The sequence below is a fragment of the Pecten maximus genome, chromosome 17 (genome assembly GCF_902652985.1).
Source record: "Pecten maximus chromosome 17, xPecMax1.1, whole genome shotgun sequence".
Lineage (NCBI taxonomy): Eukaryota > Metazoa > Mollusca > Bivalvia > Pectinida > Pectinidae > Pecten > Pecten maximus.
In genome coordinates this window covers 28,331,357-28,357,226 of record NC_047031.1, presented here as the reverse complement: position 1 = coordinate 28,357,226, position 25,870 = coordinate 28,331,357, and the positions used below count along the sequence as shown (strand labels likewise).

Sequence of the window (25,870 nt, the reverse complement as noted above, 5' to 3'; positions counted from 1 at the left end):
GATAATGAGTATTACTACAAACTTATCTCAAACAGTCTATACACAAATACAGAGAGAAACAAACAGTTTTGTAAATGGGTCAAACCTCTAGATAACTTATTGAAATCAAAATGATGTTAGGCTAAAAATGGGCGTTTATTTATCTCTTGTTTGACGAAGATGTGAAGGTCAATTAGGGGTAGTTTTGTGTATGTCAATTACATACTGGATTAATGACTGACCGCCGGGGGTATGATAAACAAAACCAGATCATGTAGGACATCTTCCCGTAGCTATCTGAGGCCATAGATGGATATGTTTGTAGGTCGTTTACACACGAGTAAAGGAAGAGACCAATCAACCTCGATGTTTTAAGGTTTTTGACACGTGACATGGTGTCGAGCATTGGTTGTCAAAGTGTAAATGTGAAAGGACATCTATTGATAATGTTTGTGAAGGTCATCAACATGTGATGTATTAAGAATCGATCAAGATAAGCCGTCTGTTAGGTCATGTGTAACGGCCCTGTCGGATTTAATGCAAGGCCACTTTGTTACTAATATTCAACAATTACTGACACATATTAATCATGTGGTCTATGAATGTAAATATGTAATGTCAAGTTAGTCAATATATCACATGCAGAGTTACTATTGCCACAACCATGAAAGCCAAAACAAAATCAGTTTAAATGTACCGGTATCCATTGAAATTGTGAAGGAGCTATTAATCTCTAAAGTAAAATTATAGAAGTATCTATTTTCATACGTGCTATATAATATGGCGATGGAATGAGCAGACATGTGATTTTTTTATGAGTTATGACAGATACGTAGTTGATTATATGTGTTGGAGGGCTACGACTTAAGATGTGTTGATGTCTTAGACACCAGACAATGTTTTTCCTCTGTGAAGTGTATGTGACATTGTTGTATGATTGCGTATCAGATGGTGTATTGACAAGTCCGTGAAGGAATACCATTATCATACAAATACATAGATTAAAGTATTCCATTCGGGACAGCGGCTCAGTTTTCGTCTGGTCAATGTCCCGTCGTAGCGCTGTACATGGAATTCATGAATATACTTTTTTTTACAATGTAACATCCATAACTCAGATTCACCTGTTCAGTAAACAACATGCCTTTTCTTTGCTTGCAATAGCATCTTTATTAAACGTATGCCTTGTCAGGGCTTGCACTAGCATTTTATCAAACATATTCCTCCTCACCGCCTCCACTAACATCTTTATAAATCATATGCCTCTTCCTTCAGGGCCTGCACCAGCATATGTATAAAACATTTTCCTATTCAGGGCCTCCACTCACATTTATATAAAACATATTCCTCCTCACGGCCTCCACTAACATCTTCCTAAAACATATGCCTCTTCCGAGCCTGCAGGAAAATCTTAAATTAGCAACAGGCGCTGCATGGTTATATCGATTAAGATTAATGGTTTATGAGGAGCAGTGAACACGTCTCTCTAAACTAGAAGACAATTCCAAGTCTCCATACATTTTATGTGACACGTCTCCCCACAGGTCTGGCCATACTTTATCAGTGCTAATGAATTGGCCCAGTCGAGACAGACGCTGACTGGCGATCAATGCGATCTATTTGTGTTTGACAGTTATCTGGGGAGGACACTGCTGTGTAGGCGAGAAAGGCAGGGAATAGTTTAAAAGACTTGCATGGACGATTGTTTCATAACGGTCTTCTATCAATGACTGTCTTAATAAAAATACATATTTTATCACAAGCATTGTGTATGCTTTATGTTGTATTGTGATTTTTTCTTTAAAGTTGATGAACATCGTCGAAGCTAGCGTAAAGGTAGATTTGGTATTGTTTTATTCCTATTTTCACAATGAGGTCATTACGTCCCCACGAAAGACGGGGTCACGGGGTCACTGATTCATACAATTAAAGTGTCATCATACTGAAATGACACGATATGAAAAAGGAAGCATTACGACCAAACCGGTAACACAGAAAGAAAAAAAAAGAAAAATAAATCAAAATTCTATTTAAGTAACTATAATCACAGATGGTGTAATTTTATTGCCTCCCCGATGTTTATTAAAAACAACCAATATCATGACGGTAACGATGACAATCCCGTCAGCTCTACCGCTTGTGATATCGAGGATAGATTCTACTTCGTTGCACTATGTTCTTACATAACTATATGTGATATATTACAAAGAAATCGCACTGTTTACACTATGCTCTCCTTTGAATATTTGATCAAACTTTCATCTCGGGAAACATGTTTCGGAACTATTTTCAGGCAAATTACTTCCGGTATCCTATGGCTAGATACATGCATTCTGACATACATATATGCTTATCTAAATAGTATTTGTTTAGCTAACAATGCGTTTTGATCAGCAACATGTCACTTTCAAATCTGCCATTCACATCTCCACACATCAAGTAGAAGTGAAGATACAATTAAAAGCCACATGCCAGTCATGTATTTCATTTAACCACGCTTTATACACGTATTGGAAATATGGTCGTTTCACAATCGATATAACTAAACAGTTGTTTATTTTTGGAAACGGTTACCAAGAATCGTGTTTGTAGCCGTAATATGATCCACGTGATTTAAAGGAACATCATTATATTGATCCACGTGATTTAAAGGAACATCATTATATTGATTTATTTTGCGATCTAGTCGTAATCCCCAAAGATTTAATTGTTCAGAACTAAAAATAAAATTTGTATACATTCTAATAACACGCAATGTTGAAGTGAAGTTTTAAGATTTCTGTCTTTATCCCTCTAAAGATATATTTTACCATAACAATGTTGTTTGTGTGAAGCTTGTAATGTTAGTTCTTTAGCAGTCTAGTAATTATGATAATGTATAAAAAACAATTATATCAACCAAAATTTAGTATTCTTATCGATTAAGATAGCTTCACTAGTGTAAATATGTAATCAAATATATATTTCTTTTTTAATCGTTTACTTTAAAACACATAATTATCGACCAATTTTCATTCGAAATTTACACAATAAGATACAATTTCCCCATCAAATCTTGTTACAGATATCCCTTTAATGTTTTAAGAAAGTTAAATTACCGGTTTCCATTTACTTTCTTTCCGATTTGATCCGCACTCGTCCAAACTTTCATTTATTTATGTCGAGTAAAATTGATTTTTTGATCTCGGAAAACATGTAATCTGGCTACAGACGAATATTATAGGAAGGAAAATACGACAAAAGCACCGAGAGAATCTCGATGTAGGAGTAGTTAATTAAGACATGTTGGCAATCCTTAGTTCTCTCTCACCAGAACAAATAAACACAACACAAATTGTAATCCGAATGAGAGCGACAAATGCCATCTTATTCTATTGAATCCTTTCGATTACGTAACATCCAGACACTATAGAATCTAGAATCGCGAGAAGTCAACACTTGAGGGTTTGGAGTGAAATGTTAGCCATTGTGTAAGAATGGTGTGATTTCTATATGATGATCTTCCATTACTCGATCAGCGTCTTTGGCCGTTTTTAGTCTTCAACTATTGATAGAATACCAGCCGTCAGGCTGTGGATATGTTTAATGAGTACATATTGCGCGAGGCATCAATCATAGAGTGCAATTAAAAAAAGAAAATATTAATAAACTTTTTTTCTACATTGACATACAAATATTGAAAGGTAACCAAGGATAACCTATATAAACGCATGGAGATGACGTCATTTTATCATCTTAATTTGATTTGGAATATAGGAACATAAACTCACACATGTCAGGCTATATACCACAGGTGTTGATAACAGGCTGGGCACGCTCGGAGCACCTGTTCTTAATCTTCTGATTTTTCGTCAAGGGTCTTGTTGTTAATATACATTTTGTAAATATATTCCACCATTTCATCGATTTGGTTTCCTTTCTTTGACAGAAATACCGGTAAATAGTCAATTGTATATACTACAAGTTTGTAGCCATATTGGCCGAGAGTTATTATGATATTTATTATTTCTAACAAGAGATATACTTTGTACCTGAGTGTCTTCGAGCTGAGAAACTCGGTAAGCGAGGCCCTGTTTCGAAAACAAAAACACTCCGAATAAAGATTGAGATCACGAGAAAAATAAACATCTCGGATAAAAACATTCATTTAACCATTTACTAACTTTCTCTTCCTCCTTTCGCTGTTCCGTCTTCTGTTCTCCCTCCTCCGATATTGGGATGAAGACGAACTTACCACAATTTTATTTAATAATTACTAACCTGTTCTTCCTCCTTTCGCTGTTCCGTCTGCTGTCCCTCCTCCGATATTGGGTGAAGGCGAACTTACCACAAATTTATTAAATATTTACTAACCTGTTCTTCCTCCTTTCGCTGTTCCGTCTCCCGTTCTCCCTCCTCCGATATTGGGTGGAAAGCCCGCTTACCGCGCAGCTCCTTCAGCACCTTCAGCATGATGATCTTATTCTTTGCCTGCAGATATAAAGATAAAACGTCGTACAAGAGGCACACGAGTGATTTACACCATTTAAATATTAGTTTAGTAATAAATATAGTATATGATGAAAACGAATATAAAACTTCGCCATAATCTCTTTCTTCTAGGTTCCACATCTATGCTTAGAATCAAATGTGTAGAAATCCAGGAGAAGTCGGGCAAATATAGATAAGTCGAAATAAACGTTTAATATATGTGGTTAAAACATATATTTATGAAACAATGGTTTTCTTGACCTGTAATTAGGAAATTATATAATCAAATGTCATGATATCCTTCACATTTAATAAAGGTAACAGGAATAGAAACGCCAATGACCTTGTTATTAGGCAATGGACATTTTCAACGGCTTAAGCTTCATGCACATTAATATATATGCACATACAATGCTTGATATGAAACAACTTGGCTTGACTTAGGTAAATTGCTTGAAAATTTAACGAAGGCCCGATAAAGCAAAGTTTTGAAACATCATCTAATGTACACATGCAAGGCTTCGAAACAGACAGTGATCATGGTTGCCAGTCAATGTCAACTAGCTTCTTGGATGGTCCTTGAATAGAATTATCCCATTTTGTGTGACCTTTCACCTCGGTGACTCTTTGCGTGGTGACTAATCCCCATTTACATGTAATATACGCATAAGTTATGTCGACTTTCTTTGCACGTATTGAAGTAAAATGTACGGCTGTTCCGGAATATTTACGTACCCAAGGAAATTTACGAGTAACAGATTGATAGCTCGAACAGGCGAACCAACGAGAAACAACGTAAATCAAATCCATATTCCTAGGAAATGTAATCGACAGAATGAGATATTCTATAAACATATCAAGAGAGAATCGGAAGCGGAAAATATTGTGCTTTATCGTGCTTAAGGTTTCTTGTAGATGGAATCGAAATTACTCTTCGGCAGAACCGGATTTTGTTGGTACATCAACATCCTTTACATGGCTGCGTTGTGTAATATGTTAGAATTTATAAGAATTTACCAGACGTTTGAATCGACCATTCTAAGGATTTACGTACAGTTTTTTCACAATATTCTGTGACAAGCTATTTACATAGATATGACTGCGTTGTAACAAACGACATCTATACCAATCACAACACTTTCGATGGATCACTTTCGTCTCCTTAATTTTTTTAAGCAGACGTCACAGGCGAAACTATTTATTCAGCACGAGTATAAAGAAGGAATATCTAGCATACTATTTTTGCAGATCCCCCCCACAAAAGAAAGGAATTTTGAAGCCTAACTAAATACATGCGTTGCAAGTTGATAAAATGTTAACGTCATTAATTCAAATTTTGTTTCAAAAATCATTTTCCTTATTTGGAATTTGGTGAGGCATTTACAAAGGGATAACAACGTAATGCAGTTGAGCAAGTGAACAAGCGATAATAGACAGCGCGTCATCCACAACACTAAGTGTTCCGTGCCCGACATTTACGTGTCTTCCATGGAGATAAGATTGAGAACGTAGCCCCTGATGTTTGAGGATGAAGAAATATGTCGTTAACAGATCCATCAGAGACATTATGAATAAATGTCTGATAACATAGATGAATGATGTAGTTACCTCATGCAACAGAACTAAAATATAAAAACACAAGAAGAAAAAATACAACAATATCGACTGAAGTAGGTAGAAATATTTCGGCAACACGTTCACGCCATTTAGAATAATGACATATCCATTAGCTCTAAAAGGTTGGTAATACATCGACCTCGCGTACGTTAACTGGCAATCATTTGTAGGAACTCTATAGTACTATGTCAAGCAAATTCAAAACATGTAAAAAATCGTAAAATGTAAGAAAACATCTTGGTATCTCTTTTATACAGGTCGGCCATTTCCAGGACAGCAAAAGTCATTTCTATATCAATATTCATGCATTGCGTGTGATCAGGGCTAGCATTTATGGTTAGACATATTTCTAGAGTATACGTTTTATTTCATAGATGTGTACTTTAATGTTTTATGAAGTAAGTATGGAGTATACGTGTGCTTGTTGTATTTGGGATATTTTCCCATCCCCTCCCCCTCTTATTTGCGATTTTACAGACCCTTTGTGTTTGGGTCTTCACAACAATACTCCCTTTGGGGTGATAGTGGGTAGGGTGCCCTCTTTTAGATTTTACATCTTAGCAACATTTTAGGTTACATTATAACAGATACCTAGGGGACGCCACTTGTTTGGGGTTTATTTTCTTTATAATTTAATTTTGCTTGTAACAAGCATTTTCATTGGCTCAAAAAATTATGTTATAATCTCATAACATAAATAATGACTGTGACGTCAGCGGAGTAACCGTTGTTCACGGGATTTTGTATTTATCGATGTGTTTTTAAATATCTGGAGCAAAATAAACAGGTTAAACTTAATGAAAATGTTTCTTATCGTTGTTAATTTTATAACGGTTAAATCATAACACAAAAATTGGGGTGTACTCTTTTCATAAACCGCTTCGCGGTTTATTCAGAGTACACCCCAGTTTTTTGTGTTATTGCTCAATAACGTAAAAAAATATTACAGTTAACCCTTAAAAAAACACCAATAAAAAATCATTTTACCCTAATCGCTCGACTATTCTTATAAACCTGAGTATATACCCACATGAAAAATGGTTTAGAAGGCTGTAACGTACCAGCGAGAATGACAGTTATGATCCTCGCTTGGTTCTCAGTAGCAAATGAGATGTGATATAAAAAACACAATACTGCTATCGATGAACGTTATTTGTGAATGAGAGGTCGAATATCAAGTCCTTGGTAATTCTAGACTTAATTCATAGGACTGAAAAGTAAAGCCGAAATTATATTCTTCAAAGTAACCGATATTTCAGATTTTTTTTATTAGTTTAACTTCCTTGTGTAGGTATGGTCCTACAACGTTCGACTACCGAACGATCTGCGTTCAAAGTAGGAACTCGAAGATTAATATATATGTACATGTATATCTTGACAGCTATTCAAACCTAAACTCTGCGACGCTTTAAAGCACATATAAGTCATCCAGTAATTGTTCCATATAGGATTTTGGTTTTGTTCAATTTCCGTATTTTTTCCAGCGAGCAAAGAAAATGGTCGCGTGGCTTCCCCATCATGGATCGATTCTCGTGTTCATAAAATCCACTTGTAACTTTCATGGCTTTGAGGCATGCTACCTGATCAAAGACAACTGTAAAAGTCAAGATAATAAATCTCAATATTACAGGAAATAAAAGAAAGTTCTGACTCCTCTATTAATATCTATTCTCCAGTGGTTATAGCCATAAACATCCCCAATCTAATTTCGCCTTTAAGAACTGCGCACTTAAAAATAAAAAAACCCAATAAAACAGAAAAACAAAGTTATATTTTTCCTAAAATGCTTTCATCTTGTACGTACATTTTCTGTTTTTGTTTGTTTTTTTTGTTTTTTTTAAGGAAACAATTGTGAAATTCTGTTGCTTGAATATTGTAAACACGCCAACAGTTATGAATGCAGTGAAATCTATAAACACGTGATACTGCATAGACTTTAACTTTTTATTGATAATACATGTATATATATTATATTTTTACACACACATACCATTGAGAATGGACATTTTTCTGGGGAAAACTATTCTTGTTTTTAAACGCTTGTCCCGGCAGACCGAGAAGAATAAGAAACAAACATGCTGTAAAATCAAACAGTATTTAAGTGCAGTATTGCCGATTATTCATATGCTAACCTTCACGTAATGTTGTCTTCATATAATGATCTGAGGTTTAGTTTTTTTGTAGGAAGCAACTGTAGAAATAATTGTAGAACAAGTTTAAGGAATGATAGTAGAAATAATTTAAGGAATTATATCAGCATATGGCATTTTTTAAAACATTGATATCAAGGGAAGTGATGCCTAGGCTACATTATACGTACAGCAAGTTCCCATGTCACATCCTTGGTTTTTGTTTTGAGGAATCATGATTTTACCTGAATTTGCCAGAAAGCGGTAATCTCAACAACCTAAGGATAATATATACCTCTTACGGGAACCGTCGATCATTCTAATGCCATTGTTTTCTTACTACACCCTCCCCGTAGGAATCTCAGTAACCTAGGGATAGTATATACCTCTTACGGAAACCGTCGAACATTCTAATGCCATTGTTTTCTTACTACACCCTCCCCGTAGGTCAAAAGACCATGCCAACAGATAGTGAGGCTAATGGAAATCGTTGTTATAGTGTTACCATTATGTAATGCCACATGTTGCCCGATAGTGTGGCATTTCACCCAATCACGTTATACCTACAGCACAGATTCAATCCCTAGCATTATATCGAATACCAGACCTGGGTAGGTGGTACCCCTGGGTAAGGTAGGTGGTACCCCTGGGGAAGGTAGGTGGTACCCCTGGGTAAGGTAGGTGGTACCCCTGGGTAAGGTAGGTGGTACCCCTGGGTAAGGTAGGTGGTACCCCTGGGGAAGGTAGCGTGGTACCCCTGGGTAAGGTAGGTGGTACCCCTGGGGAAGGTAGGTGGTACCCCTGGGTAAGGTAGGTGGTACCCCTGGGGAAGGTAGCGTGGTATCCATGGGTAAGGTAGGTGGTACCCCTGGGTAAGGTAGGTGGTACCCCTGGGGAAGGTAGGTGGTACCCCTGGGGAAGGTAGGTGGTACCCCTGGGGAAGGTAGCGTGGTATCCCTGGGTAAGGAAAACAATACAGACTCTGCCTGACCTTGAATATGCACCATGATCTCGCTTAAGAAAGCAATTATTTAACTAGATCGATTATAGAAAGGCGATGGGTATATGAATCCATAATTGCTAATGTACTCGAAATATATTGCAAATAACAAATAATGGAATAACTGAAAAAATAAAACGTTTTTAATGGATAAATGTATTCATATGGTAATAAGACATATTGTACACGACGATCAGATTAGCGATAAAATCAAGTGAAATTAGTAGCGATTGATCACAACACGAATGACAGTGTACGAGGGTGACAAACCTATCAAGGGAATTATATAGTGAGGAAGTTAAAGTTAGAGTTAAAGTTGACGGTAGGCGAGGTGGTGGTATTAGCAGGGTGGGGGTGTCACCAGGTCGAGGTAGCACTGTACATTTATATGGCAAATAATACATTTATATTGTACTACTAACTTCTTAAAGGTCAGTGATCGTACATTCTGAATAACACATATTAAATCGGCATGACATACTGTCCTTTCTTACTAAATCTAGTCAGTGATGTTTGGGTCACACGTGTGAACATCAATGACGGACGTAAGGGGAATCAATGACAATGTAAAAATACATATTGTTATATATAAAGGAAGGCAATAATTGGCATTAAATAAAAAAGAATACCATTGTATATTCTTCATTGGTGTCACTACTCATCAGAATATATATCGGTACATATCTTCAACCACGTTCGTTCAATAAACTATAATGTTTGCCTGCTTAGGGCTCACTTTTTCGGACAGAAATGTCCCAACATAGGATCAATAAAAGACACACGTTTTAGAGGAATATTTAGACTGGTATAACAACATCTAACCTACCTGTAAACCTCCTCGTGTTTTACCACTATACGATATCCATTTTTAAACAGTTTGGTCCAGAGTGTAAGTAAACACTGTACAGTCATTGTGTTGTGACACAGATATATAGCTAGCAGTAACTACACCCTCAAACAGATATTTCCCCGACGGTTTACTACCATAATTGTATCACCTTGTTGGAGTCATAATAAAGCACATCGAGCTAACAGTCAGAGTTAGCATGCGATATCAATATTGATTTTACAACACTACCCATCATCACTTACAGATATGTTAAACCCGTATATGAAAAGCATTTTGTATGATTCAAGGATATGTATGCATAATTAAAACAATGAGATTATTATTGGAATATTTGTAAATCGTTTTGATAGAATATTGACCGTTAAGCTTACAATTCTTCAGTAGGCAACCATTTTGGCTGTGAATGTTGTTTTATGAATTATTTACGGTTCCGATGTAGGTGTATTCAATGGCCACCAGTGCCGTTATATAGACATGAATGCACATGGTGTCGTTTCGTTCTACAACCGTTTGTTTATGGCCTTTCATAAACCATTCAGTTATGTATAATTAGTTAATTACGCTGTACTAATATAATTACTCATCTTTATATAATTTAGGTACATGACCACTCCTGCAACAAGGGGCTTAACTCTGTAAGAGAACCAGGTCAAAGGTCAATATAAGTACTGCACGATGTTCGGAGCTATACCAACTGTATCCTTGTTTTTCGTCATTGTTCATTGTCATTATCTGGAAGTATCGACAGCTATCAAAAATCGCAGTTTATTATTTGATACCAATTGATAACAAGGCGTGGTTTTAGTTATTCGTTTGCTTAAGACAGCGCACCAAACGTTATTTCCTCAGTAAAGTAAGCTGGACATCGGGAATAACTTTTGTTGTACTGAGTGTAGTCAAAATATGGAATATTTTGTCAGAGAAGTGATATCGGCACCAACAGTTAATTCTGTTGATAATAGAATAGACAGGCGTTGGGTGGATCGAGTGTTTCTATATAACTAAAAAAATCTGTAGAAAAGGAACTGTTGTTACATTCAAATTATTCAATTATTATTTATGTTGTATATTTCATTCCGGCGTAGATGATCTTAATTGATCCTGTATTTGAAATACACTTAAAGAGGCTTGCCCGCAGAGAGATCAGAAAAATTGGCTAATAGAAAAAAGATGTTTTACACATGACAGATTGTTGGAATTGTTGAGTTTTTCATTTTATTTTCCTTATAAAACGCTGAAAAGTGATATTAAAACCTCATTTTTAAATATTATTTATTTAATCGCAACCCGCAATAAGTCTAATTTGATTGACACATCAAAGAAACAAGCACGTGCACAGTGCCGCACAGTGATAACTTCAAAGGCAGCGGCGATTTACAAAGAAGATTTGCCGTTATAGTCCATACATTTCCCTCTCAAGTTGAGTTTTAAAACGTCTTTTAAATACATATTCTGTAATTGTTTTCAAGAAATAAAGTCGGAAAGCCTCTAATTTTGTCACATAGAAACGTGTACTGAAGTTTATTTAGTGATCGGAGATGTGCCGTTTACCGGTCCGTCTGCGGGTAAGCCTCTTTAACATTTTATCAACAGCTATGGACATTAAAGGACGGCGATATTATCATCCATTAAAATACATTTTGTTTATTAGTTACTGTCCTAAGATGCCGACACATTTGTGAAATTAAGTCGCTTTGTTTTCCTTGCCCAATCATAAATTATAGTATAACGCTTGCTATTAAAAGCGGTATAAACTCATTGTCAGAAATCAAAATGTAACAATGTATCTTCCCTGGGGATTCCGTAGCTTTTACATTTTCCGGTCGTAAATTCCAAACTAAGTATAGTGTAAATACGTTGTCATACAGAAATGTTTGTCTTCGCATTCCCATTAGAAACCTCACAGGATAATTACGTTAACTGAACACGTTAAAAAGAAAATACGTCATTATCTATGAAATATTTTGTCATGTTTTTTTTTACTGTCTTAAATACTTATTTCGTGTGAAACATCATTTACCAACGTAATCAAGAAGGACATGTGTACACCTCTATGTAGTCGGGTGGTACAGTGGTAACATACTTGCATTCACCTAGGCGACCGGGTTCGATTTTCCTCGGGTACTCCGATTTCTTCCGACAGTAAACACCATCGTTCTTAAATCTATGCCAACAGGAGTGATTGAAAGGAGATGGTATCAATTTTGTTACGATTGTTGTAAAATAAATAAGGTACGTATGTATACTCAGTTTTTTGCGATCGATATGGATACCGAATCATGACAAAACTTTCCTGACCTAATTGTGTTCTCACTCGTTGACCCAATATTAACAACATCCACAACAGAAAGTCCAATACACCAATGCGTGTAATTAGTTACACAACAAAGCTACGGAAGAGGTCACGCGGGATCGGAAAGGTCAGCAGGGAGCCGTGGAGGTGGGTTTATTCCTTTTGAAGTGAAATATGACAAAGATCATTGGGCTGAAACAGACCCGAAATGCGATATAAATATTTCCTAATGGACCTATATAGATATAGTCGTTTGAAGTTGTTTTCGCTCGATTAATCTGGGACGAATTATCTATTGACCCCTGTATAATATAAATAATCAGGTTTGTCCCACCAGCAACACGCTATTGCGAGTAAGGGTTCGTCAACACCCTGTCTCGATTTCGTTCCCGTTTCAGATATTGATTATGTCATGCGGTTAACTTCGTATCGTAAAACATTATCATAAACAATTAAAACTTATGTTTCTTATTGCTTTTGTTAAATAATATTGAGGGAAAAGGCTTGTTAACCTTTGATAGTAAGGTTTTTTGCCCGGATGGTAGTGCATGGCGAGTCACAAAGCGACGGAAGTACTAGTGTACTCAAATTAACCCAACAAGTTGATTTGGTAAAAGGCGAGTTAACCATCACCGGCACCATCCGAACATTTTCTGTGTCACTGATATGACAGACTTAATTATGTGTTTAATTGTTTTTGTGACGTCAGTGTTAATGTTTTAACACATAGATATATAAGTGTATTATACTGGAATAGATCTGGCTCTGGTAAGACGAGCATTCCGTGTCAGGTTAAATGAAATTTGAACACATATTCAACAATATCGTAAATAAGACATCTATTGAACATGGAACAGACTCCGTGTTTTGTATGCTGCCCTTAAATGGCCTAGCTGTTGATGTGATATTAAGCAATACACACCATTCCAACACAGGGGAGGTCGTCCTTAAATAACCACAGCTGTTGATAGGAAGTTAAACAATACAGACCAAACCATGTCCACATAGGGGAAGCCACCATTAATTGACCATACATTTGTTGAGGTATTCAGTGATGCTCGAATATTTTGAGTAGGATTCCAAATATACGAACGAGCAGCCACGGATCGTAGTGATAGTATTAAAGTTCTGATGGTGTAACATCAGAAAGTACTTAATTCGTGTATGATATTGATTTCTGTTAACTATCTAATGTATTAAAGGTTTGAAATGTCCCAATCTAATTAAAATTAGACTTGTAATTTCCGCTTCTCTACGAAACACTACAATACAAGATCTAACAAGACCCCGTAGGAGGTCATCTCAGAATGACCTTTGAGCTCAGCCAATCAGCGCGTCGCCTATGAAATTTTCGGTGTGATTTCATTCTTCGGAAGTATAAATACTTACGTAACGTTCCCGAGGTATTCCGATCGTCGATAGCAACGGTAAACAACATGGCTTCACCCGCTCCGGCTCACTGAGATCACTTCAACTTATAATTTTACAAACGTGTGCTGCCTGTGAGATTTTTCCTTCGTCGTACGAGAGAGAGAGAGACAGTGAAGACAGCAGCGTCGTGTAAAATAGTTTGAAAGGGAATAACGTGTATGGTAACGGTTTTCGAAATCCAGTTGGCAACACATGTACAGTCCGTTCTGTCGACAAGACAATATATAAGCCTAATCGTTTCCTGTTCTTCTTTCAATGTAACGTCCAGAGAATTAGCAACTTTGTTTTAATTATCGTAGCCATTTGAGTAGTCTACCTATAATGTTTGTGAAATTTTGCGTATTTCAAATCAAGCGCTGACTTGAGTCTTCAATATTAAGGAGACGCAACCGAAGGCTCGTATAAGGCTGTTTGTCATTGGTTGACTGATGACGTCATTGAACAGTTATCATTGGCTTATATATAAAGCTCAAAGGTCATGCTGAGATGACCCCCCTACGGGGTGTTGTTAGATCTTGTATTGCAGTGTATCGTAAGGGAACGGAAATTACAAGTCTAATTTTAATTAGATTGGGAATGTCCTATATGAATTTGTGCAGTATCTAAGGTTACCTATATATATAGTGTTTAATGAAATTTAAACATTGAATATCATATATATCCAAGTAAAACATTCCCGTCTATTGTTGCGTTAGTTTGTTTCCACGACATGCGTAGCTCAAAGTTAAAATATATTTTACTGGTGTTTCTGGCCTTAATAAAACCTACAAGTCTAGGCAAACAGCAGGGAATCGGGGAATTGATTACAGTATATTTTTGTACTTGATCACCTGGGATATTTATATCACACTATGACAGAAATAGATAATAAACACTCCCACATTGACCTTAAAAAATGATTTCTATTTTTATGTCTATACAATTGATAACTGATTATGATTGGTACACTCTATCGAGGTAGGTGTTTATCACGTACCAATGAACAAAATGCTGTATGACAACAATGAAAGGCTTGTCGATTCCAATGATCATATATGTATGTATATACGATATCTGATAATGCAAAACAAGTCCAATTTTGATATACTGTATAACATCATTTGTTACCCCATAGCTTGCTGTATAGTGTAATTTAAACCATTCCGGATCTACCGATTATAACCCTCTATCTGTTCTTGACGTAGCCAATATCTTCTATTTTTATCATCCTAATGATATCGGTTATTAATTAAATCTATTTTAATTGAGATACAGCTGTAGCTGTGGAACCATGTATGGCTGAATGCACTATTATACCCTTTTGTTAATGGATGACTTAGCTGTTCACTTTTTGCATTTGTTTCCCGACCTGTTTGATGTAAAAGTATTCAATGATAAAACGCCAGACATAACAGATTAATCATTGACAGGACAGAAAGGATTAGCTTTCATCCGTAAAATATGTGTAGGTGTGTGTTAAATGTTCGCTCAATCCCTAGAGAACAACTCTCTCTCTGCTATTGACTCTTATTGTAGTCCATGCAAAAATTATTCGATATGTTGAAAATTAATTGATGAATTAGTTGAAGTTGACTTAAGAAGGGTTGTCAAAAGAGTTAAACGATACTATAGAGGGTGGTCAAGTAGCAAAGTGGTAGCACACTTGCCTTTCACCTAATTGGTCGGGGTTCGATTCCCCGATCGGGGATGAAAAAGGTAAGGGGTCACCTGCCCGACCTAGTGGGCTTTCCCGGGTTACTCGGATTTCCTCCCACACGCGGACCCCTCGCGCGCTTCCGTCCGAGCGAAGACGTGTGATGTATATAAGTTAATATAAATTATTTTGTAATTGTTGTAAAAGAAATAAAAGAGTACACTGTGGACTGTTTTTTCTTATACTCTTGAACAATTGTGCATATGCATACATACGGGTTAATTTCGTGACTTGCCCAAGTTCTCCAAACTCTCGCTAAACACACTCACGCGAATTAATTATTTATCAATGATCAATTATTGACATCAGTAGAATACAAATGTTCAACATTAGTGATTATCGCATGTTCTTTCTCGTCTTTGATCAACTTATATAGGTCAACTGCCGATTGAATGAGAACTTTTACGATTTACCTGTACAAAGGAAATCCTATATTGTAATCCAAGCTAGCACTAACGTATATACATGATAACACATTGCTGTTTCAACTGAATCTTAGTAGCGTATAGGGTATATTTCATAATCGTCGTCTCTTCCCTTATCTGTGCTCTGAAGCTGCATAACTCGATTCAAAAGAAGACGCTAACTATTCTGGAACATGTAACTTATTCGCTCTGTACTATTTCATTGGTCTCAGTGTTCTATTCTAATGTTGCCCTGGTTATATCGATATTGGGATAATGTCTTCGACCATGTTATCTAAATTAATTCGCAATATCTATTCAAACAGACACTAAAATAAGGTGTCGGTAATACTTATCTGATACAAACGACAGAAAATCTTGTCATTTCATATGACTTTTTATCTCTTATGTATATTTAACATTAATAACAACGCAGTTACTAAAGTGATGTCACTCACAAAGTAGTTGCAGAAGAACTTCCGGTTCAGAAGGTTATCGCGTGCAATGTGTCATACTCTTGACAGAGAAATATCTCACGTCTAAAGCTTGTAATATATCGCTGAACTATGGAAAATACATTTCTGTAAGTCATCAATACTTTCAACATACGTCATCAATATCTGTGTATTATTGATTTAAGTATGTATTACTTCCGAAGTACGTCATCGACATCTGTGTATTATTGATATAAGCCATCAATACTTGTAAGCTACAAGTCTTCAATACTTTTGAGAGCAGTCTTTAATACTATCTCAATACAAACTATATCAGCTGGGTCGTCCGTTCTTGTGCACTGTCCTTAAGAGTCTTTAGTCCATCAATCACGTCAAGAGTGCCATATTTGATTCATTTAATCAGCGGGGTTCCATGTACTGTTCATATAGTCATGGCATTAAACTTTTCCCCAAATTTTTAAAAGTTCTCATCGATGTTTAGACAATGGACGAGCCAAGCGTGGGTGTGGTCTGTGATGTTTCGTTGGAACACGAACACATCTAAAGCTAATTCGCATCACGCAATATCGTTAAGGCGCATGTTTTCCATTTCCTATGAAATACCCCAGAAGTTTAGAGAACACTAATCATTGTAATACAATATGATTCAAATTTGTATGTGTTATAATCCTCAGTTATATTTATACAGACTTCTACCGGAAACGGACTTGACGACATTTATAAAAAATCGGCAAATCTCTGCATAAAACGTGTCACGCGTCATTCACACTGTACCAACAAAAGGGGTTAAAAGGCTGTTTAAGAAACAACATAGTATAACATTTTACAGAAGACTTTTCAATCCCAATCATATATATATCGTAAACAATATCTTACAATCACAAACTTCTAGTTTTTATATATTGCAAACAAGCTGGCAACCCAAAACATACAGCCTTGATATATCGTAAGCAATCTAACAATCCTAAACGGACAACTTTGACATATCATATACAATCTTACATGAATGGATACTCGTACCACCAGTGAAGAAAGGGCAACTAGGGTAGACAGGGCAACCAAGGAAGAGAGGGCAATGAGGGAGGCAAAGATCATCATGGACGAAGGGGGCAATAAGGGAACTAATGGCAACCAAGGAAATAAGTTCAACTAGGGAAGACAGGGCAACCAAGGAAGAGAGGGCAATGAGGGAGGCAAAGATCACCAGGGACGAACAGACAATAAGGGAACTAATGGCAACCAAGGAAATAAGGGCAAGTAAGGGCAACCAGAGGAGAAAGGGCAAATAGGAAAATAAAGCAACTAGAGATTTAAGGAAAGCTAGGATATTAACGGCAACTAGGGAAGCTATGGCAACTAGGGAAGCTATGGCAACTAGGGAAACTATGGCAACTAGGGAAGAAATGGTGTGTGAAGTTTAATCTGTTAATTGAAACATGTTGACATTGTTTTTTTGTTATTAAATTCCTTGTCTGTTGATGTTGCATATCTTATTACGACAATGTTGAAATAACCACAAATCAGAGGTTGTTGAGATCATGTTTTAATCAAGGGTATGCGGGTTAATGTATTCATTACGACTGAAAGGTTACATGTTGACAACGCATGCGTAATATCATGACAGAAATAGTTGTTTAGCACATCACTCACATGACTGTACACAAAATAACCGCGTTTCTGTGCAATGCTCATGTACTGGCCATAGCAATGATAGGTTTTAGAACGGTCATCTTGTATTGACCAATAAGCCATATTTATTCATTTCCCCATGTTTTATATGCATTAGTTTGAATCTGTAATAGATGAATGACCTTCTCGTCCAATTATCTAAACATACCTAGTACAAATCTATGAATCATTCATTAATTTGGTCGTTAAAGCCGACGATATTATAATCCATTCGTAGAAAAAAATGTTCAGATGCCAAAATCATCACATACAGATATATATATCATTGCAGAATAATATTACTGTTTAGTGTATGTGAAGATTTTTTTGTAATGTATTTGTGTCTTATAAGGGTCGGTTCGTCAATTCACTTCAATGATCATAACTGTATCGTTGGAAAGACCATATCATGCTGTTTTAAACCGGAAATAGCCACCATTTAAGGGATTATTAGTTAATGTCATTTGTCAGGAAATATAATATTGTATTACCTACAATCAGTTTTCGTTATTTCATCAAGAGTCATCGTCTCCTAGGCGCAATATATCAATTTATTGGCTATCGTACGAGGTCAGATGTAAGTACAATTGATCCAGTTAGCAGCATTACGTTCGCCTTAACAATCGCTAACAAGTCAAACATTTCTAGGATCATACTTTAATATCAATATCTCGATGGTGCTTTATTAACGACGGCGTCTATTAAACTCTTGGTCTGTCGGCAAGTTAATCACAACGAGTTTTATCACCTGCACTCTTGAACCCTTTACAGTCAGCAGTGCCTTGTCTGCAGTAAGCCCTGTTGATATAACTTGAACTCTACACGAGAGGTCAGGAATGGTCAATGTCTCTTACCAATATAATGGAACATGACAGGAATCACAGTCAGAACACAAGCACTCAAATGGCTACCAAAAGCGGGGTCACAAATGAAGAGGAGGTATTGGAGAATAATACTTTCAAAAGTTAATCCGAACAAAACATTTTGGCTGGTAAGAGATAAACATTTATTTATATTTAAAGTTAACAGAAATATTTTTCGTGTACACGTTGCTGGTACATGTACCTCTACATGTTTAGTGTTGACCAATCAATTAAGAAATTGAAGGAAAACACGGTCATGACGTTATTACATGTATTAAAACAACCACTATTGCTGCTCCCTTTGTTTACTTTTGTCTGACGTTTGATGCGTAGGGGAAACATCATCTTGGCATGAAAATAGAAACAGATATATTGCCATACAAATTGAATTAAATTGAATTATATTACAGCCTTATCATTTTACTGAGAACTGAGAATATCAAACAAACAAAACATTGCATGTTGGTGCTATTCAATGAGTCACAAATCCTGTTAAGATCTGGACAAGATGAAGATAATACTACCATGATATCCTGCTGTTTTATCAAATTGAAGTAGTTTTTGTATTGAAAGAAAACAGGTGTTTATCAATATCTGGAATCTTAATACATGGATTACGTAAACACAACTTGTAACATTGACGATGCAACAAATAATTGTTTTGGTCTGTAGAAGGTGATAGAGTACACACCATACTACTCATTGAAGTCGATAACTTTGTTGAACTTTCTAGTGGATTCATTGTCACCGCTCGGGTTCTTTTTTGGAATGTGATTTTACCCAGAATCAGCAAGAGTCTGTGCTGTGTTGTCGATTGAGCAGAAGACGCTTACCTTTTTAGAACATCTGGTCTTCCGTTACTTTTCCAAGGGAGTATATTAGAAGCTACATTTTGTTCATCTGTTGCTCTAATTGTGCCGATTCTGAGTTAGAATATTGGTTTCGTTTTAATAAGGGCATTTTCGTTTTTAACTTACTACTGTTTTGTACAATATAAACATATTACTAATGGATTTCAGTTTTCCTTGACAATAATTTTTAATACCATATTTTAATAATGTTCCCCTAATTTATATGAAATGATGGAATTCGTGACACTGGTATTCGTGACGATGTTGAAATGCGATTTCCCTTCTGACACATATTGAATTGCGCATGCGTGACCTACATACTTGTACTAGTTAAACTTAGTACTGTGTTCCTATCCCCTTACATGAGGAAACAAATCGGATCTGTTGTTTTTGCTGTGGGTATTGTGTACCATCTGTCAACATATAATAATTAATTATAAACCTAATTACGGAACGTCTTCCTACACTACCATTGACACGAGATGTAAGGATTTTTACTGAAAAAATATTCAAAGCATTGAAGTGTATGGCGTTACCTGCACTCAGTTCAGCCAATCGCCGTATCCACATTTCCATGTAGCATTTCTTGGAAAGCGCACCAGATGGTGCCATCCATAGTGCCATACAGCAACGCAATATAAACAGTCATACTCGAACTGTTGTTCTCAACATTTCGACTTTAGATTTTGGAAAAACCGACCAAAGCCTTGGGTCACCATGCAGTCTGCGTAATGTTTTCTTCAATCCGTTTGCAATTTTGAGCTACGGTCCAATAAAGTGGACAACACAATGAAAACCGCTTATTAACCCTGAGGTAGAGCTAATACACCGAACCACAAATCTATGCTGATATAACAATAATTGAACAGGTAAGCATATTTATATAAACGTATTATCATCTATATACTATAACATATCAGCTACTGAATACATGGAAAATAAATCATTTCCTCTGATAAAAATGAGAACAACTTGAGAACGACTTGAGAACAAAATGAGAAGAACAATTTTCTCATCGCTAGCTCGTGGATGAAATATCGTGGTCACCAGCGGTAGCACCTCCATCTCATTCACGGCAACCACTGAAAAAAGTGTAATAATCTATAGATAACAAAAAACGAATACTTTGAGATTGTGAGAAACATGCTAAAATGCATTACATGATCATGGCATTGAAGTAATGGAAGATTTCATTCAGAATTAATTGAAGACCTTCCCTCGGACATGTATTAGTCAGACGGAAACTATCAATTAGACCACGACTGACCACTCTATGTTGCTTCACTGAGACTCGTTGCATGTTTTTTTTTCGTGACATCCGTTGTCGATGGTCAAGCAGTCTTGAAGACATTTGCAAACATTCACTATTCGGCATTCATAAATACTGCATGTATCATTAAATGTATATCTAACTTTGAGGAATTCTTATCATTATCTGAAGCATAGTACAATGTCAAATTAAATTTCCACTCTTTTTACTAAAGATAACATTACACAGTGATGAACAATTATTAAACAAAATGCACCAGATGTTATTGGCCCAACATACTTGTTGACACTCGTTCTTCGTGTAAGCCAGACATACAGTATAAACTAATTAAGAACAGGTATACAGTGACATCTACAAGTAAATATAAATAGGATAATTAATTAAAGTGTTGTTTCAATAACTGAGGTGTGCATGGTCGAAGTATTTCAACTGTTATTCCTTTATTTGTATCATCACATGGCTCCCGATATACTGTGAATGTATTACAATGCGTATACATAACAACTGTAGCTGTCGCAGCCTGGTGACAGACCTCGGGAGACTAAACGAAACTGGTTATCTTTTAGAATCCTTAAAGAAAATGCACTGTATAATGTAATTTGAGGCATATTGAATGTACTTAATATAATAATACTAATAATCAGCTAATACATTAAAATAACTTTAATCAGACTTTTCTCGCCCCGTCCTCATTTCAGTAACGTGACACTGACTGAATTTAGGGGCCGCGGTGGCCGAGTGGTTAAGGTGTCCCGACACTATAACTAGCCCTCCACCTTTGGGTTGCTAGTTCGAAATCTACGTGGGGCAGTTGCCAGGTACTGATCGTAGGCCGGTGGCTTTCCTCCACCTTCAAAACCTAGCAATTCCTTAAATGACCCTGGACTTTAAACAAAAACAAAACAAACCAAACCAAACATGTTACATTTACATGGCGGGTCTCTTTGATAAGGACGCTTACATTCATGGAATACCTGGTCGTATTCTGCTTGCTATTATGTAGTTTTTCAACGGCCTCCGCGTACATTTTGCATCTCAATTCCCAGGGTCTATCGATGAAGAATATACTGTTTTGCGTTTACAAGATTGATAATTCATGTTGGTGCCCACGGCTGTCTTCAGGAAACACGAGAGAAAGAACTAATTAAGTGTATGAGCCGAGTGGTGGAAGAGGATAGGGTTTTATGAAAGAATGTTCATAAGATGAAGCAATCTTTTATCATTTATTTCTTTGTTTATTACCTGCTGTTTTATCGACTTTCAGATTTAAAATCAGGACAAGGTTTCCGGAAATAGTCCAGTTGATAGTTTCAGGATTGATAATTAATATGATTAAATTAATATAATTTTATTTGTAGGAAAATATAGTCTATGCCAATTCGTTTTTTAAAAAACTGCTCCTCATGAATATGGTAATGATTACGGGATTAGAGAGGAAATTAAGGTCTTATATCTATTCAAATGTTACGATAGGACAATATATCATGTAAGAACTTTACAATACTCTTTGAGGTGGGGAAACAGATTACACGACCTCCGATAAACCGTTTGACCCCAATTTTAAGTAGCCTCTAGGACATAACAACAATACAACAAGTAAAAAACTCGCGATAACTAAATCTTGTTTTTGTTTTTTGGATGTAAATATCATTTTGTACATGTGCGAAACAACACGATCTTATCGAGAATATGACCTTTGTCTTTCGAACAACAGTATTTTATTATCAGGGAAGTAAAAAACGACAATTTGTAACAACAAATGAAAACTCCAAACCCCAAAAGACAAAGAAAGAAAACGCGGTCATTTCTAGTATAATGCTTCATACCCGGCCTCTGTCTTGACGACCATCTCTCAGAAATCGTCCGTCCGTTGTCCCTACCAGAACTAGGTCATTACATACTATAAAGTGTGGCAACAGTGAAATAAAATAAAATGATAACATGTTTTATCACAATGGTTATTTTCCGTATGAGAATCTGAATTACTGAAGCGGGCATTCTCATAGGAGTAAACATGTATCAAATCATTGATCAACATTCACGGACAAAATCAGCACAAAAGTAGAGGGAGAATCGTGTGCTTTTTGCAAGAGAAATCCGTATTGCTGAACATGTGCAGCTTCACGTCAGTCTTAACTAAAGGCAGAGTGATACAATATTCTATGTACGAAGCTATCAAGGCTTGTTGCCTTAGATCACTTGAGATGTTATTAGTATTACCGTCACGAGACAAGAGGGCCCGTGATTAGTTTATACACCTTATCAACGTACCGGCCAACGGTCGAACGCTCCCCTGTAGTCCGTATCCTGGAGAACAAGGCGAAATTGCGTTGATTACTGGGCAGAGGAAAGCTAACAAGGATCATTTAAATCCGTATTGATGGAATTGATAAACAGAATAAAGCGATCTCGTCGCTTGGTCCGCGATCTGATCAGATATATGTATTTCAGAGAGCATTACTGTCGATATTATTGTTATAAATGTTGATGTACCACTGGCCTGTTGAATTCATTATCATTTTCAAATACAAGATGTAATCATATGATTTTTTTCTGTTCCTTGTCTTGGATGGAATTTAAAACTGTTTCGTGAAGTGTTATTTTTTTCTGTTTTCAGCCTCCGCGTTATGCAAAATTGTGCAATAGATCTCCTGCATTCTGTCTGAATACATCTTGATAAGAAAAGTGCTGAAATCTACACACAATTTGAACCAGAAAAAACGAAAAATACCGACATTGTAACGAATAAGACTTACATGAAAACCACTGAAAAGTATGACGGAACCATGTATTCCGGGAGGGCAAGCAGCGTCTTCGTCTTTGACTCCCGCCCAACAAATGTACCACTTTTAGCTTCAGTTAATATACTTATGTTATGGTTAATAAGTATTGATATTGACCTCAATCAAAGTAGTTAATTGTATGATATATACACCGTTTTTTTTGCTGTATTACTGTCTTTATATTATACACCGATGGAATAATATGTCAGTGAAATATGTATGGTGTTTTATCGTCAATATACCATGAATAACATCGTGATCCGTCATTTTTTTATTTATCGTATTTATACTTTTATTATAACTAAGATATATATTTCCTCGTGTATGTGATTTGTGTATGGCTGTTATTACCATTATAAACTCGCATCCCGCATTGTCTCTCAATAACATAAAGTGATAAGTTATTCTGATTTATGATGTCTGCTTAAACATGAAATGAGACGCTCGCTGTTAAGCCAAAATATTTTGGATTTTTTTGGCAATCATATTCTAGACTAAACTACATCGACGTTGCAATTGATATAGTTTACAAGTCACATGGCATATGTCATATACAGCACTAGTCACATGGCATCATTCATATACATCTGTAGTCACATGACACATGTCATATACAAAACTCATCATATGACACATGTTATATACAACACTAATCGCGTGATACAACACTCATCACATGACATATGTCATATTCATCACTAGTCACATGACATATGCCATATGCACCACTAGTTACATGACATGTCGTATTCACCACTAGTCCCATGATATATGCCACATACACCACTAGTCACATGACATATGTCATACAACACTAGTCACATGACATATGTCATAGACACCATTAGTCACCTGACATATGTCATATACACTACTTATCATATGACACGTCATATACACCACTAATTACATGAAATATGTCATATTCAACTCTTCACATGACAATTGTCATATACACCACTAGTCACATGACATATGTCATAACCAACACTAGTCATATGACAAATGTCATATACAACACTAGTCACGTCACACATGAAATTTCCACACCAGCGCCCGGTATATCTGTGTGTAGCGATGATAACATGCGACTTATCGGATTGTGCCTATCAAAGAGAGCACATCCCTATGGGATACAGCTAATCGATCAGTACATCTGGTTTCCGAGATGTGTCGCCACCAACTTTTTATGTACCTTTTAGGTATAAAATCTGGATGTCTATACCAGCCCGCACATGATTTACTCTGTCACCTGTTCATATTTCCTTTTGAAACATTATTTTGTTATTCAATCTTTACACAAGTCAGCAAACAAGAGATATTGTTTCTAATATCTACACACTTTCAAGCGTCTCCTATAACGCTGATCAAATTGAGTGATGTGTTGTGCTGACATTTCATCTCTAACGGTCCCAAGAGTTCTTTCGATCCTGATCTAACCGTTTAGTTATGTCCCTTCTCTGGGACTATCTTGTTTCTTGTGAGGACATAAATTATACTCTATCTATACCGAAATACATGAGTGCTATCTCTTAATTGCCAGCTGTTAACGGAATGAAATATTTGTTACTGTCTATCGCTGTTTCGGGAGGCTACTGACATATATAGTCTATGATATCTCAATCCGCAATAGGCTGGCCGCCCATTACGGTGACATATTTCCGAATAATATGGCCGTTATGGGTAGTTTTCCTTGGCATAAAATGGCCATCAGCAATTTGAGGCAAATCCAAGGGTGTTTCCTGAGAAAATTTTAGTGTTTGCATGCGTGTGCTGAATTGCTTCCGAAAACTTTATTCTTACAACGTTTTTAACATTATTAGAAACGTCTAATATATTTGTTGTTTCAAGTCTCCATTGCTCTAGATGTACAAACACTTGTTGTATATCAATTTGTCTGTTTTTTCTAAGCATTGATTGATATTTGTCAAAAACCTCTGGCCCAAGTCTGTAGAATATCAAAATTGAAAATTAAACTGAGCTTCAATAAGTTTGGTCCCTATTTCATGTTTGATACTAGATTTGTCCAGACCCTCAGTTTCACACTAGGAAAAGATCATCGAGTATTAGAATTTATCTGAATAATTCTTTACAAAAATCTTCGGGGCTGGTGG

The 25,870-nt window shown here is 36.3% G+C and overlaps 1 protein-coding gene across 2 annotated transcripts in view; it reads right to left on the bottom strand.

Moving 5' to 3' along the window:
• The window catches only part of LOC117315486 (potassium voltage-gated channel subfamily H member 7-like), an 80,814-nt gene that overhangs the window by 29,429 nt on the left and 25,515 nt on the right, over positions 1-25,870 (bottom strand). The window contains exon 2 of one of the 2 annotated variants that reach the window (XM_033869693.1): positions 4,333-4,449. In XM_033869693.1, coding sequence (XP_033725584.1) covers positions 4,333-4,431 — 99 coding nt within the window. In that variant the 5' untranslated portion in view covers positions 4,432-4,449. Of the gene's footprint in view, positions 1-4,239; positions 4,261-4,332; positions 4,450-25,870 lie in introns of those variants that run through there. The other variant, XM_033869694.1, reaches the window with a different exon arrangement.